The sequence below is a fragment of the Solanum verrucosum genome, unplaced genomic scaffold (assembly GCF_900185275.1).
Source record: "Solanum verrucosum unplaced genomic scaffold, falcon-dt-bn FXZP01000261.1, whole genome shotgun sequence".
Classification (NCBI taxonomy): domain Eukaryota; kingdom Viridiplantae; phylum Streptophyta; class Magnoliopsida; order Solanales; family Solanaceae; genus Solanum; species Solanum verrucosum.
In genome coordinates this window covers 3133939-3151631 of record NW_026019969.1, presented here as the reverse complement: position 1 = coordinate 3151631, position 17693 = coordinate 3133939, and the positions used below count along the sequence as shown (strand labels likewise).

General features: G+C 30.5%; 2 protein-coding genes across 2 annotated transcripts in view; one reads left to right on the top strand and one right to left on the bottom strand.

Annotated features, from left to right (window-relative positions):
- The window catches only part of LOC125815305 (NAD(P)H:quinone oxidoreductase), a 71356-nt gene extending 66412 nt beyond the window's left edge, over positions 1-4944 (top strand). The window contains exons 2-4 of the mRNA XM_049494748.1: positions 2696-2799; positions 2910-3101; positions 4370-4944. Coding sequence (XP_049350705.1) covers positions 2700-2799; positions 2910-3101; positions 4370-4677 — 600 coding nt within the window. The 5' untranslated portion in view covers positions 2696-2699 and the 3' untranslated portion in view covers positions 4678-4944. The remainder of the gene's footprint in view (positions 1-2695; positions 2800-2909; positions 3102-4369) is intronic.
- A 1258-nt stretch (positions 4945-6202) lies between these two features.
- The window catches only part of LOC125815306 (NAD(P)H:quinone oxidoreductase-like), a 166483-nt gene continuing 154992 nt past the window's right edge, over positions 6203-17693 (bottom strand). The window contains exons 2-4 of the mRNA XM_049494749.1: positions 7309-7411; positions 6833-7024; positions 6203-6731 (exon numbers count right to left, since the gene is read on the bottom strand). Coding sequence (XP_049350706.1) covers positions 6427-6731; positions 6833-7024; positions 7309-7393 — 582 coding nt within the window. The 5' untranslated portion in view covers positions 7394-7411 and the 3' untranslated portion in view covers positions 6203-6426. The remainder of the gene's footprint in view (positions 6732-6832; positions 7025-7308; positions 7412-17693) is intronic.

Genomic DNA, 17693 nt, shown 5'->3' with positions numbered 1-17693 from the left:
AGGACCAAACACATTGAAATCGATTGCCACTTCATTCGAGACAAAGTCAAGGCTGGTGTAATCCAAACAGCGTATGTGCACACACAACAACAAATAGCTGATTTGTTAACAAAAGGGTTGAATCATACTCAACACTTGCATTTGTTAGGCAAGCTAGGTGTGCTTAACATTCTGCACCCTTCAGCTTGAGGGGGAGTGTTGAATTCCCATTTTCTGTTATTACTGTACACAGTTGGTTATAACTGTTTAGAAGTAGTTAGTATGGGATTAATCAGTTAGTGGGTTAAAAGGGTAATTAGCTGTAATTGGATAGGGAATCAAAGTCAGTTAGAGAATGTATTTCTGGTGGATTGAATCTGAAATGTAAGTATATAAATAAGGCACAATTGTAACACTGATCAGATGATGAAATAAAATGATTCTTCTTCCTCTTTTCTAATTCAGTTTTCTTCCAGAACCTTCAATGGTGAAATGAGGTCTTTAGCTTAGAATTTTCACAGTTATTCCTTAAATATGACAATTCCTATAGGTACCACTATTTACTAATTTTGTCTCTGCTGTCGCTATTGATCGCAGGTTATAGCTGCATTCTTTGACTTAAGCACAAAACCAGTCTGCTCATAGTTCACTACAGCAGTATGAAGAAGCTGGGATAGGCCAACAGCCAAATATAAAGTCAACAGCTCTGAGGTATACTGCTATCTCTATTTGAATTTTTACTATGGCGGTTTCTGAAACTCTGGTTGGTGTACCACTTGTACCTTATTAAAATTCAGCTCTTCTAATCCTGATCCATCTTGCCTCTAGCCTTTGCATTTAATTTTGACAGGGAATATCTATTGTGTTGGTTCACTTGCTTTTATAACACTTATATTAACTTACCTTTGAGACATGAAATTGACAAGCACTCTTTAATAATCATTCTTCAAATGTGAAAAATAATGGACTGATAAGTTCTCTTTAAACAAGGTTAATTTGGTTCTTAGAGATTTGATATGAGGATTCTGTAATAGATAAGGGACAATTTGTTGAAGCTTAAGCAATTTAAAACTACTAATTTACTTCTAGACACTCCAGTGGTTTAGGAATTTGGTTTCATTTGAAATGGTAGCATTACTCAGAAACTTTCTGAGTATTAATATATTCTTCACAAGACACTCCAATGGTTTTGGAATTTGGTGTAGCTTTACTCAGAAACGTCCTGAGCATTAATATATTCTTCACAAGACACTCCAGTGGTTTAGGAATTTGGTTTGTTTTGAAATAGTAGCTTGTGAAAAAGTTGAGTATTCAAGTCAAAATCCGAAGAACAATCAGTGAAGTAGCTCGTGAATATTATAAATCTAGTGGAAGCCTTTACACTATCTATGTTGGATATCGTATATTTCTAACATAACCTCGCTCTAGGTTAAATAAGTATTCATTTTTATTTTATTTTTTTATTGATTTTTATTGTTGTTTCTCATCTGCTTGATTTTACTGTATATGTTGTTGTTGCTCATCTGCTTGATTCTTAGGAACCTGCAGTTGCTCAGCAAGCTGAAGGTTGTCTTGGAGAGAGTAAAGCAAGAAGCTCAATGTGCATCATTGAAAGAGAGAGCCCCGGAGCAACATAATAGGCAGAGACTATACACAAGTGGCTAAAATTGGAGAGCAAACAGTTGTGGGAACAGAGTAACAGACTTATGGGTGAAGGAACGAGCTAAGAAACGTTTGGCTTGTGACTGACAAACGAGAAAATAAGCTTGCAAAAGTTTATCTCTGATACCATGAAAAAAGTCTAGCATCCTCATCAAAATTTATGGCTATAGGTGGAGTAGTCCGCGAGTAAAATCAATCTATTTGGTTAACCTTTATACATCTTGGTGTGATGTTTTAATCTTCACACATCCTTTTTTTTCTTTTTTCACATCTCATTCTAATGAATCTTAATTTTCTCAATAGTTCCTCCCGTTGTTTTAGAGTTAATGGAGTTGTTTTTCTTTATTTTCCGGCTGATTGGATTTAATTTTAATTTTTAACATATGTCATGATGACATATTCTTTGATGGCATGATTGATGCCTTGATATCCTTTGGAAAAAAAATCCCCAATACTACATGAAAATTTGAAAACAACAACAATAATAGTATAATGAACGCAATAAGCAGCCATGACTTTTAAATTTGGACTTGGACAAACAAAGTGGCGGGTGACAGACAACCTCTAGATTAGTTAAATGCGGTTCTCTATATTTGAAATTTTAGTATCACTTATTATAAATTAAACGTTTCTTTATTTGTTACAAAATACTCCATTACAACATTATTCCGATAAAGACTCGTTATCATGGTTTGTTTAAAATATTAAAATGTATTGGAATCTCTTTTTTAACCAACTTTATGTCAAATTGACTGCTAAACCAAAATTATGTAATGATTATTAGAAGACAAAATGAAAGAATAGAAGATAATTTTTTTTTTTTAATTAATTAAATTTAAATTTTCGTCATAAGTTAAAATCAGACAAATAAATTTAAACGGAGTTAAAATATATCTGTATAGGCACAAAAAAGGTGTTAATTAAGATGACAGGGAAAAAGGTTCGTCATCGCGTCCGTCAGGTCCGGCTTTCCTAATTTCAGTATATATATATTTGTGCTGAAAACGAACAAGAAGATTTAAAAATAAAAAGAAAAAAATATATATATACTCAGGGGAATGCAAGCAGCGGCGATGGCGGCTCAACCAGTAATCAAGGTAGCTGGGCTTTGCGGTTCCCTCCGTAAAGGTTCCTACAATCGCGGTCTCCTCAATGCCGGTATACTTTTTATTTTTCCTGTTTATTTTTAAAAATTATTGTTTCAGTATATGCATTTGGTGCTTCCGTGCTTGTAATTGCAACTCATGTTGTGTGATTGTTGGGCTTAGCGATGGAGATATGCAAGGATTCTATAACGGGAATGGAGATCGAGTACGTCGACATATCGCCGTTGCCGTTTCTGAATACGGATCTTGAGGTGAACGGGACTTATCCCCCGGTCGTCGAGGCTTTTCGTAAGAAAATTGAAGAAGCTGATTGTTTCCTTTTTGCTTCTCCAGAGTATAATTACTCCATCACAGGTATCCAACTTTTTTACTTTTTTTTTTTTTTTTTCATTTTTCTCTAATTGATGCTCCTTAGTCTTTAGCTACCTTGAAGTTAATTAGACTTAGAATGATTGTTAATTTTGGAAATTTTACGATTGTTAGTCTAAATTTAGGTAAAAAGTAGAATAGTATGCAAGGTTCCTCGAATCAAAATTAGCTTGGTTCTGGAGAAGGAGGATAAGAACATGACAAGTATGAATTGACATTTCCAATTTATGCTTTTATTGGTCTGAGATTTGATTACTGTAGTGCTATTTCGACTTCTAAGTATGCACGGAGAATCTTAAAACTTGTTATCATGCATGATTATTTATGGTGAGCCACAGAGCTTGTTATATCGAAAAAGGAACAAAAGGAAAAGAAAATTAAGAAAATGTTGAAAGCTAGCAAAGGGAAAATAATTGGTGTTCTAGATTGAGGTGATTCTAAACGGTTTTGGTGTGAATTCAACCCCATGGTCACTATTGCTAATTAAACACACATACTTATTTGGTGCAACTTTAGCTTTTGTTTGATAGAGGTTGAAGCAGGAAGATGCTTCAAATGGAAATGGTTCTTTTGCAAAAAATGATAGCATACATAAGCTGTACTTGAAACTGTTATTGCTAAAGAAAAAGTTCAGTGTTAGCACAAAATGATAATATGAAAAATATTTGTAGTATGAGCTTCTTTAGAAGATCAATGAGAGCAAAATTAAGAACTTGAAAAGATTCCCTTTATATATATATATTAAGAAAAAGAACTTGATGGGATACCTAACTAAATGTATTTGGCTGTAAAACTGTGAATAAATGAATGTGGTAACTAGCTGGAACTTAACGTCCAACATCTATAGACAGCTGAAATACTCCCAAAGACTGTTCAAGTTAAGGTGTGGGAGAGATGTCTTCTCAGCTTGTCTTTCAGGTTGATATGATGAATAGTTAGTATATCTTCTCTTATGTTCTTTTATGGGTTAACTTGGTTCATCTGATTGGACGAGCGAGCTTTAAATGTGTTGTATCTGTTACTACAATGGGTGTGACCACTTGAGTTGAGGTAATCATAGTCTGTACATCTTAATACAAACAGATAATTTGGTCCCCTAGTTTAAATCCAACCCATTTTAATCTGAAAGTATGGTAGATTAGGCTGTGGATATGCAAGTAGCTATAGGTTGCTAAACTAGTGTTGATGGATTTTTACTTCTTGTGATGACACTCTTGGTACCGATGACTATCATTTTCCTGCTCCTTGGGTAGGACCGTTGAAGAATGCGATTGATTGGGCATCTCGACCTCCAAATGTTTGGGCTGATAAAGCAGCAGCAATGGTGAGTGCTGGAGGTGGCTTTGGTGGAGGACGATCACAATATCACCTCCGACAGATAGGAGTCTTCCTTGATCTTCATTTCATTAACAAACCTGAATTTTTCCTGAACGCGTTCCAGCAACCACCTAAGTTTGACAGTGATGGTGTGCTGACAGATGAAGAAACCAAGCAGAGACTCAGAGCAGTTCTTTTGGCTTTACAAGCACTTGCCTTGAAACTCAAAGGCAAGTGTGAATAGTTTCTACCAGTAAATGTGGTCCATTTCTTCACCCAATGTGGATGGTAAAGAATTGACATTTCCACCTCACATGGGAAAAAATATCTACTTATAGACTTTTGAAACATCTGTTCAGTTGATTGAGCGTGTTAGCAGGATTTAAATTGTAATTCAAAGTTTCATGGTGATTGATGTACTGGCTCCAACATGTTTCTCTGTCTTTCGTTTTCTGTTCTGTCAGCAACACATTTGTTTTACAAAATATCATCAATACATATACTTCGAATAGACTAGTGGTCCAACATGTGTTCATACCCAAGTTCAGCTCACCCCTTGATACTTTTCATGGAAAAAGAAGAAAAATCACAAATGACAACTTTTACAACAACTGTTTTTTTAAAAGTAAGTCACAGTGTCAAAACTAATCGAGTTTGAAGTCATTTTTCATGAAAAAAATTATTTTGCATATTTTTTAATGTAAAGGATATAATTGGAAATAATTCTCAACTTAAATTTTGAATTCCTTTAATAAAATAACAATTTTTTTGAAATAATTTTTTTAAAATTAAAATGACAATTAGGATGGAATGAAAGGACTATACTTTTGGTATTGATAAACATGAGATGACTTGCAAGGCACGTAGCGCTTTGCGATGAACGAGTACTCCCTTTATTGCTTGACTCAAGCACGTTGATTTGACACAATTTTTATGAAAAATTTACTTATGTTGTGGAATTCTAAATTTGACTACTTCTACTTTATGTAGTTATTTAATACTATTTGAACTTAATTTTAAGCTTAATATATTGATAGCTCCTTAAATTTTTGAGAAATTTTATTTAAATACTCGAATTAGTATGTTTGTTAATTGATCACCTAAATAAATGAAAAAAATCTTTAGTGTGTGTTTCAACTGGCATTACGTAGATAAGTTAACCATTTAAATATGTTATTTCTTTTAATTATACACGTTAACAATAAACTGAAAAATCTCAAACATGTTTCAGTTGATGCTGATGTATATACAATTAAGGGAGATGAGTGATGACATGTATGTTTTATGTGGTTAACTTATCAACATATTAATGGATACTTGAAAATACGTACAAACTTTTTTTTTTCAAAATTTAAATTAAAAAAAATCTTTTAAAATATTTTAGCATGCATTCACTTACTTACGTGGAATAAGTCGTAATTCGTGTTAATTTTAACCTCAGTCACGACTCATGATATACTCTATCATTGCATGTCATTTAATCAGACATGTTTACTTTGAATAGTGCAAGGTCAAAGGACAATTATATTTACCTTATATATGTTGTATGGGTATAAATTTATTTTTGATCCTTTATATACACTGCTACACATAAAAAGTCCTTCATGTTTCAAAAAGTGGACACTTTTAGTCCTAATTAAGCTAAACATAAAACCTATAATTAACTAACCTAAAAAGGAATATTATACTGTATTTTGTATGATAGAAGAGACAGAGAGTGGAAAAACAGTCAACATTCACTGAGGTTCGTAGAATCATATCTTACGTAAAAAAGATTTCATAATTTAAAAACAACAATATAGAATAATAAACGCAGCAGCCATGACCTTTCTTTGTTTGGACAAAACAAGTGGGTGGCCATGGAGATAATAACCTTTTTTTTCTTTAATCCAAAACCCTGAAAATGTTGAACAACGATCATACTAATAATAATAATAATAATAATAACTACGCTTCAATTCCAAACAGGACAATTTTCACCGGTAGAAGCTATTCAGACTTGCCTTTTGAGTCTCAAGGCAAATGCCTGTAAAGCCAAAAGAACTGCTTTGAGTTTGTGCTTGGTTTCTTCATGTATCAGCACACCGTTGCTGTCAAACTTTGGTGGTGACTCAAATGCAAACACAAAAAGTTCAGGCTTGTTAATGAAATGAAGATCAATGTAGATTCCAATTTGTCGAAGGTGATAGTGTGCTCGTCCTCCACCAAAGTTACCTCCAGCACTCACAATTGCTGCTGATTTATCCGCCCAAACATTAGGAGGTCGAGATGCCCAATCAATTGCATTTTTCAACGGTGCTAAATAAAAAAAACAGAGTAAAGAGTTAACTATATATGTTCAAATTCTGTATTCATAAATTCAAAATTCTAGCTCCGACTCTAGGAAATTGGCGTAGTACCTGTGACGGAGTAATTGTACTCAGGAGAAGCAAAGAGGAAACAATCAGCTTCTTCAATTTTCTTACGAAAAACCTCCACATCGTCTGGATAAGTTCCGTTCACCTCAAGGTCCTCGTTTGTAAACGGCAACGACGATATATCGACGTACTCAATCTCCATTCCCTTTACAGAATCCTTGCATATCTCCATTGCTATGCGCAATTACAAATCATCAATCACACAATATCATTAGAAGGTTTTATTTCTTAATTGTTCTGCTTAGAAATGTGGTGCAGTATTTGTTCCTTCCTTAATTAAAATTTGAGCCTTCGCTATAAAAAAAATCATGATTTCCGCATTACCCCTAAATGAAGCCCTATTCGGCGTGAATCTAGATTAATTGAGCTCAAATATGAATATTAAACACCAGATGAAAAATCAAAAAAGAAAAAAACAGTTCTTTAAAAGAGAAATAGAGGAGGGAAAAAAAGTGTACCAGCATTGAGGAGACCGCGATTATAGGAGGCTTCACGGAGGGAACCACAGAGTGCTACTACCTTGATTACTGCTTCAGTCGTCATCGCCACTTTGGTTATTTTTATTTTTTCTTTCTTTTTTTAGTCTTCTTCTTCTTCTCTTGTAGTAATTACTTACTTTTTAGCATCACAAATTTATATACACGAATTAGGAAGACCTGACGGATGCCATGACGAACAGTGAAGATTATTTTTCCTGTCTTCTTATGAATACTTTTCATTTGTATTCATCAATCATTTGGTTGGACTAATGTATGGATTAATCACCAAGATATTTATATATATTATTTTATACCGTGATTAGTTATCCATCTTTTATCATGCTAAAATAATAAATAGAATCTCTCAATATAAGTGCATGTATTAATTTTAGGGAAATAATTCTGAAAAATACTTTAACTTTGATCGAAATTGTTGTTACGATATCAAACTTTATAGAAGACCTTTTATTCCTGCACTATTTAATAGTGTTTTTTAAAGGTATATATGTGTCCACATGGACACATTACTAGTTATAATGATGCAATATTTATGATGTCCACGTGGACACATATATACCTTTAAAATACACTATTAAATAGTGCAGGGGTAAAAGGTCATTTCCAAAGTTCGGTATTGTTACAACAATTTCAATCAAAATTTAGTTATATTTCAGACATTTTTTCCTTAATTTTATAGGTTTCTAAATAGTAGGTCAAATACAATACTAATTTTATACTTGAATAATTTACTCTTAAGGACTCCCTATGTCCCTAATTACTTGTCCACTTTGAATTGACACACCTATTAAGAAAATAATGATTGACATAGTGAATTTATCATTTTACTCCTATTAATTATGAAGTAGATAAATTAAAAACTTAAGATTTTCAAGAAGTGTTACCTTTTTCAAAGTAATTACAATTGAAGATATAATAGTTAAATTTTTTTATCCTTTCTTGATTTGTCAAAATGGACAAGTAATTAGGAACAACTAAAAAAGAAAAAGAACAACTAATTAGAAACAAAGGAAATAGTTATCAAAATTCAATCATAGGAGTAATATTAAGTATTTGATATTTGCCTAACTCATATCTACACCTGTTACCAAACGACCCTTTAGTTTTCCTTTTAGCTCTCTAGTCTTTTGAATTGAAATCAGGAGGGCTTTAATATTGTCATACTTTTTCATTATCCTTAGCTGGAAATATTTTGTTTGACCAAATTACATATTAACCGGAATGCGTATACAAATAGAGGTAAGATATGTCAGTTTTTTTTCCCCCTTAAATCATTAATATAGCAATTTTTCAATCTACAGAATCCCCACTCCTGACTCCCCTATAATTATAGATGTTCAATATTAATTTCGAAACGTGTTTAATAATATATTTGAAAAGTAGTCTTCTCCTTCAGCAGCAGGAGCAACAACAAAACCCTTCCTTCAGGTTTGAGCGTCCAAGACCTTTGAAGATGGAAGAGTTTATGTGTCCCCTCCCCCAAGATTGATTAGAAGATATTCCAGAATTCAAAGAACTTTTGTGTTCCTTCACCATTTTCTTATCCTGTTGAATATTTTAAGTTTTGTTCATTCTAGATATTGTGTTGCTTTTTCAATTTTATTTTTAAAAAAATATATATTTGAAAAGTATATCACATGAATTATATTTATAATCTCTAAAAATTATAAAAGTAACCAATTGAACTGAATAAACATATTTGTTAATTTCAAATCATGTAGAATCTTTATTAATGACATTCATTATCAGTATCACAAAGCATAATCTGATGTATAGATAAGTTTGACACAAATTATCATTTTTAATAAAGAATGAATATTATCTTAAAGGCTTTAGTCAGACACTTAAAGTTGTTCGCATAATTCACTTAGATACCTTAAATTAGAAATAATACTTGTTGAACATTTTTATTATTCAAAACAGATATCTATTAGACACTTTTCGCTGACATGACAAAAATGGTGCAATACACCCATATTGAGCGCGTGAAAGGGGTATTTTTAGCTTTGTTTAATTATATTTTTGTAATCTCTTTCTTTCGTAACCATAACTTCTTCCACCACCAGTTCACCGCCTCCATTTTCATCATTGCCACTGTCATCGTCCCCACCACCATCAACCCATCTCCTCCCTCTTTTTCTTCAGTCGCCTCTCCCTCTCCCAGTCTTCCTTACCAGTCGTTTTCATTGTTGGGTTATGAAGGGTGATTAGGGCGTCATGCGGAAGCTTACTATTTGCAAATCGTATAGTTGATAAATCAGATAACAAAAACTTATACTAAAAATCAAAATATTATTATATCAAAACTAATATAAAGAAAAACATTGAAACTTTAGAGAGAATAAATCTCCCCATAAACAAGAATCTTAAACGACTACATTGTGGATTCTATTGTGTTATGCTATGAGAATAGGGATCTTCAATTTATAGATCTCCAAACATTTCCTATAAGGAAAGAATAAACCAAATATGGAAGAAAATTATATTTTCCTTTTAGAAAAAGTTCAAGCATTTATGGTAATACTTTGACTTTTCTTTAAGGAAAAAATAAACTTCAAATAAGGTAAGAAAATCAGGGCAAAACCCTAACATTCATATGGAAAACATAATTACCAGTCGTTTTTTTCAGATTTGTTATTATGGCAGCCAATACATCCATTTCTTCCTCTTCTATTAAGCAATAACTACCATCACCTCTGCCATTTACATCGATATTTGGTCGTGTTTATATTTTTCATCAACGCTATATCCCTTTTCTTTTTATTATTATTTCTACCGTCACTTTACCTCCTCTATCACCATTGAATCTATATCTGCCATCAGAGACGTATCTAAGGGGGTCACCGGATTCACGTGAACCCATGGTCTCCTCCCAAGATCATATATAGTAGTGTTATAATTTTAAAAAATATTGAAATATAGATGCGTGAACCCATACTTCAAGTATCAAATAATGCAATTATGACTGGGTGCTCCTCTCTTCGCGGGGTTAGAAAGTTGAATTTTATATTTATCTTGTTTTATTTTTCTTTCTAAAATTAGATTACACTTCTCTAAGTGGTAATTGGTATATAAGAATTAATTTTAGACCTATAATTTTAAAATTTTAACGGTTTTCAATAGTAAAAACCTAAATGTCGAACCAATCAAATTTATATCATAGATCAACCTTTATATAACAATGCACCCATCATCTCAAAATCTTGGATACGCCTCTGTCTGCCATTGTTGATTTAGAAGATTAGAAAAAAAAAAGGGAGAGTAGTGTTCTGATAGGTAGTAGGAAAGAATTTGGGTGGGTATTGTTAATTATTAAAGTTTTTTTTTTTTTAAAAAAAATTGAATCTGATCGATCTGCCATTGTTAATCTATGATAAAAAACCGAAAACAAAAAGAGAAAGAGCCGGTGGGGGGCTGATTCTTATGGGTTGCAGGGAAAGGTTTGGTGGGTGGGGGAATTGTGCAGATTACAAAATTTTATTTTATTTTTTATTATTTAAAATATTTTTTTTCACTCATATTGAATTATATTTTTTAATAATTTTTTGGATCCCACTGACACATGTCATAACTTTATTCGTCATAGCGAATGTGTCTCACACACTTAATATTTTTGGTTGATTGTCCAAAAAATGTCAAATAGGTGACAATCCTAAGTATTAGAAGTGTTCAATAGGTACAAGACTTAGTTAAGGTGTTCAAGTGAAATATGCGGACAACTTTAAGGGATTGTGTATGACTTAAGCCTATCTTAAAAATTGTAATACGATATTTTAATAAGAACTGATATTGTCCAATTAAGTCATGGATATAATTCACATCCATAAACTGGCTCAAGGGAAGATGAGTGTTCAGATTTTATTAAGAGCCCATAATTCTCATCCTATAGACCTATACCGATGTAAGATTCATTCTATTCATCCCCCTTCACATCAAGCTTGACACAAACATTCTTTATCTAGAATTTTACTGCCTACCACAATTTGTCAAATTACAGTTAGTTACGAATATCTATCAGTACAAATAAAATAATTAACGGTGGTAATTATCTATTGTTAAATATTATTTTTTTCACATAGATAGGGATTTTCTATTAAAAAAATAATATAAACTTTGGGGCAAGTTTTAAACTGGGTCAAATACCAATATATACCGGCAACAAAGAAAGAAATTCAACAAAATGGTCATATTTATATGAAATGTAATGTATTAATATTGTATAAATAGTATATACCGTGTGTATATGATGTATAATTGTGTATTAAAGACATATATACATACATATACATTATCTATACAATATTTATATATTACATCCGTTCATTTTTCTCAATCGACAATTATATAATTTTAAATTTTGTGTTTAATTTAACATTGTCACAAAAAAGAGGAGAAAAGGAGTAATATTCCATAATAATGAAATATTATAATCAAAATAATTAGAAAAGGGATCAATAAATATTAGAATCAAAAGAAGAAAAGGAAGAAGGAAAAATCAACGAGATGGGCCGAATGCACTTCGGTAGAAATAGTTCGTTCTCCTGTCAATCAGGGCCCAGCCCATTATCAACAATTTTGAATTTGATAATGGGCAAATAATTGGGGAAGTGTGCAAATTCCTCTATTTGAAATCGTTATTTAATTTGTATTTTTATTTTTTTTGGTGGTGTAATTTTATCTCTTTTGATAACAACTTCAAACATATGCGATTGGAATCAAAAATTTATTTCAATTTTTAGATATTTTTGTGTGAAATGTGGCTCTTGTGAAGGCCAAACATCAAATATTTTTGTCTGAAATTTGGTATGACTTGCTAATATCAACTTCATATATTATTTATTGAATTTATAGACTTGACAAGACCAAACTTCGAAAATCTTTTACTAAAATTTTACCTGATTAACCAAAACTTAACTTTAAACATTTTTTACTGAAATGATAACCTTATCAAAATCAAATTTCAAACATTTTTTAAAAAAAAATAGCCAACTTTTTCATTACTCACCCCATCTACAATCAGCTTTAATCTATAAAAATATACAGTCTAGACGGATACACTTCAAGCATAACTACAACCTAATTGACAATGTAATAATAACACCTAGAAGCTGACAATAGCCAAGATTCAATACTTCTTATGATCCTGTTCAAATTAGTCATGATATTATGTCAGTATATAAATATCTTTTTGATAATATTATTCAGGACTGAATCAAATCGCAATATAATACTATGATAATGTATAAATATTGAGATAGTATTATAAAAAGTTGAAAAGTACCTTATTCTGTGAATGAAGCAATCCTTTATGATATCAGGCTAGTATAGAACAATTGAAATATATAGTTATTGCATCTAAATAAGAAATTAAAAAAAAAAATACTTCCTTCGTCCCATTTTATATGTCATTTTTTTACTTTGCGCTTGCATTAAGAAATGATGTAACTTTATCTTTCTACCCTTATTTAATGTTATCTTAAGTCAACTTTATAATAAATGATGAATAAATTTTCAAGATTAATTAACTACTCTATCAAGGGTATAATAGGCAAAATGTGGTAATTTATGCATAAATTTTATAAAATGACAAGTCTTGTGGTCCAGCTATTTATAGTAAGGAATGACATATAAAATGGGACGGAGGGAGTACACAATTACAACTTCTTTATTTTAGTTTTGGAAATTTATGTGACTAAAAGTGACGGGAACTGATTATTTTTTTGGTTGTTTTTGTCGTTGATTTTGGCCTGAAAAGAGAATAGACAGAGATAAAAGTTCACATGAGTAAGCAAATTATTGAATTTGAAAGAGGCGCAGCTTACTAGTTTTATCAAAACTTATTTGTTATTGTAAGAGATAAGGATTGAAAACAGACCTAAACTATTTCTTTTTTCTTTTTGAGTTTTATACCTTAACTACCGTGTGAGTTTTATACCTAAACTATCACTTATTAATTTGAGAAATAACTACTTAATATTAAAGGTAAAACATAAAAAAAAAATTTATCTTAATATACTAAAATGAAAAATAAAATTATATTTTTAATATCGTGAACAAATAAAAGTGAAGTGAGGAGGACCGGAGGAGACAAGAAGGTATTTGACAAAAGGTGGAAATCCAGCTACGGACGAGACATTGTTAATAAATGGGGGAAGATGTTATTGAGACAAAATTGTAAGTTGAAGTGAAGTTGCTATTCCAAATTATACACATTCGTATTGCCTCTCGACAATGCTTCTTTTCATCACATGGTACTATCTTTCTTCAATTCTCTTTTAATCTAACTTTCATCCTCATATGGGAAATTAATTTCATTTCATGCTTCTACAAACAATCATATAACATCTTATAGGAAAAAAAGAAAAAAAGGAAAAAATTGTGGCATCCTAATTTAAGATAAAAAGTTTCATATTAGCAAAATACAGAAGAAATATTCGAAATAAGCAAACCGTGCATATTAGTGACATATTTTAAAATTGTGCGAGTTTAAGTTCAGAGCGAACGATATTACTAATGGATTGAGCGTCACAAAAATAAATTTGATCTTTTTTTTTGACATTGTGCTATTTACTCTTGACAGAATAAACAAATTCGTTCATTGGTCCTGCTTGTTTGCCATTGACTGATCAAATAAGCTCCACGTAAAAGAGCATATTCCCACAAAAGTTTTATCTATAAGAATAACTTATTACTACTAATATTAATAAAAAAAATTACATCATTAGCCAAAAAAAATTTGTCTCAGAAATTAATGACAAAACATTAGTATATTTTTCCAGCTATACCTTATACTCCATCCTCTTATTAATAGTTTTCAATTTTCCGAAGACTTTTATGAAATATGAATAATTTAGTAAATTATCCATTGTATTTTTAATTTCTTAACTGATACGATTTTTACTTAGTTACTAACACTTATTTTGTAACGAAAAAAGTAATTACAAATTTTTGATATTGACTTGTCACATAGACTAACTATCAATATTAATATTTACCTATATATTCACCCTTGTGCGTGTTGGGCATCAACATTATAAACATTTTGCCTAATATTATCAAAAATGGGGTATCAAGTTTCATAGAGAAATTGTCTATGCAATTTTTGTGTTTAGATTACTGTTAGTTAGTTAATCGAGCTATAATATAGATATTGGACATGGCATAAGGAATTTTTTTTAGTTAGCCTAATAAGTTAAGCTTGAGATTCTATAACACGTCTTAATATCTTTGAAATTAATGTGGATTTAGCAAAATCTAGGATACAATGCAAAGAAGAAGAAGGTATCACATTGGCGATATATATATATACACGTGTATTATATAATGCATTTTTTTTTGTGTAGTAATGGATTTACATCCTTCATTAGAGTTTTTTTTGGTCTTGTTAGAGATTTTACATAACATATTCTCTAACTAATATGTTACCACTTTTTTATTTTAATTAGGCCCCCCCAAAAAGTAATTTCTTAAAAATTGAAAATAATTTAACTTCAATTTTTTTATACTTAATAAAATAATTTATAGTCATATAAATTATCAAAAAGTGATTTAAACCACAAATTTTAAAAATCTTTCTTTATTTATTTAAGAGTGAAAAGTCAAAATCACACTTAATGTATCCATTTTTTTAAATTTCATATCTGAACTATCACTATTATTCAGTGAAACATACCTAGAACATCTGATGGCCCGTGTGTACTGCATTCTCTTTGTTCGTCTAGTCCGATTCGAGTATGTTTTGCTAAACAATCAATGATCATTCGAATAGGAAACTCATACAGTCATACTCCCAATGGTGTAAATATAAAATTAAAATACTACAAGTATATTTTTTTTACCCTTCACTCTTTTTAAAATTTTATACCAAGTCAACCGATCCCTCATCAATTGATAATTGAGACCGAGGAAGTAATTATTAGTATTATTGTGTGTGTTTTGAATCTAAGGTAATACTATTATTATTTTTTGTTTATAATATTAACACAATCAACATTATTATATGTTATTGTTGTTATAATTAGGTGGCTCTTGGAGAAGGCATTTACAGCAAATGAAAACTTTGAAGGGAGTCAATTGTAATTTGTATTTGACAAGGGTAGATGGAGTAAAATAAATTGTTTGTCTTAATCATCAATTAATCCTTAATAAGTGACCTGTCTCCTCAAAAGGACAATGGTTGGGCCCTGACGATTATGATTAATAAAGGGCCGCACGTTGGAGGGACCAATTACGAAACATTAATTCAAATAATTTTATTCTTGTTTACTTCTTCTTTCATCGTAATTAGTACGACGAGCAAGGCCAAATTTATAGGCTAAATTAATCGGCCTGTGAAACTGTAACTTTTTCGTAAAATCAGATATTTTATAAATAATTTTTTTGTAATTTAGATGTTGAGATTTTATAGGAACACTAAATGGTGCAGATTAGTGGGATTAATTTTCACTAAATACATCTTCTTCTTTTTAATACTCCCTTATCATCTATTTTTCTAAAATAGATTTTCATTTTTACTTGGCACTTTTGACATATAAAAAAGGATAAGTTTTTTCATCTTTACCCTAAGCATTAAATATTTATCCGGTAAAACATATTTCAAGACTTAATCCTAACATCATGTTATAGGGATAGTTTGGTAAAATAGTTTTATCAATAATTATTCTCGGGTAATGCTAAATAGCCAAAAAAGTTGGCAAGAAATTTAAAAAATCTAGAATATCCTTTTTATTTTAAAATAAATTGATCTTTTTTCCATTTTTAATTAAAGGGTATTAACGTTAAATAGGTAAAAATGTTCAAAAAGGTAAAATAACAGTGTGAAATATGTTATTTTACCATTCTGGCCAAATCCTGGCCAAATTTTCTGGCAAAAAGGATTTTTCCAATTATTTTCTTAATGGGTGTGTCAAGTCAAATATTGACAAGTAAAAATGAACGAAAACAGTAACGTATTCATATTTTTAAAAATTTACATTCGCTAATTTGAGAAGCATCGATTGTCATTTGTCGGTAATGACTGGTCACTAATAATTTTGCACGACCTTTTTAATTCACTTTAAAGTTTGAGTAACTACCAACTAACTTTTTTAATTGTGATTCATCAAAGATTAATGACCAACCACAACAAAATGATATAAAAGATTAGATGAAAGCATTACCATTCAACTCTCATTTATTATAATTTCTAATCAATCTAAGGTGCAAGTTTGTTGGGTAGTTTATAACTTAAAAATTTTAAGTTTATGAGTTTTTAAATTAAATTAATAAAAGGCAGCTTCCTAGACTACAAATGTAAGGTCTAGATCAAATTTACGAGGTTCTACAAAATTAATAAGTAAAATTATAGCTTTACCCCTGAGTTTCACAATAATCAGTCAACTTTTATTTTATTGCATCAAAGTGCATAAATTATTTTTTATAACAAAAAAAATCACTTAATTTTTTCCTTAATATCATAGAGTGTCACTAAAATCACTTATATTGTTAATTGTTGTAGACTAGTGGCGATGACCACAACCTGCGTTGCATTTCTTCATAACAAAATGAAGAACTTCACTTTAATTAAATCCAATAGATTTAAATGAGTAGGAGACGATATTATTAATATTATTATATAATAAAAAATAACGTATATTATATTCACGGTAAAACGTGGGGAAGGGAGGACAAAACTGCTTCACCACTCACTCTTCAATACAAAAATAAAAAATAAAAAAATAGACTTATGTTGTTATCTACTAGTAATATACTATATGCTTTCATTCTGAAAATAAAATATAATACTAACATATATATGAATTGACGCAGGTTGAATTAGATTCTTAATTAATTAAATTTCTTGATATTTTCAGTTAACTACCACATATATAGCATCTAATAGTTGCAGCCTATGTTTCAAATTAATAAGGATTTCATGTTAAAACACTTGAAATAGAGATTTAATTTGATTTATCGCGGAAATATTAATTTGAACAGACAATCTTTAAACATATTTAATATGCACTAGGATTTGAAAATGATCATTATAGATGAAGGACTATCGAAAATAACACTTAACTCATATTAACATGCACTAGTAGGCAATAGTGTATAGGTTTCCTTTGGGCGTAAATGTTATTTCAAATACTTGTCTGGTTATGAATATTTGAAAGAAAAAAAAAGTTATTTTGTATATGCAAATACTAAATCTTAATTTTTGAACTTCCAAGTAAAATATTAATTTAAAGTAAGTGAATGATCTCCACTCACGGATCTTTCCAAAAAAATTATTTTTTCCAAATGAAAGCTGATGTTTAAACAAAACTTATTTATAATGTCCAAAACAAATGTTGTCCAAATAGTTGCAG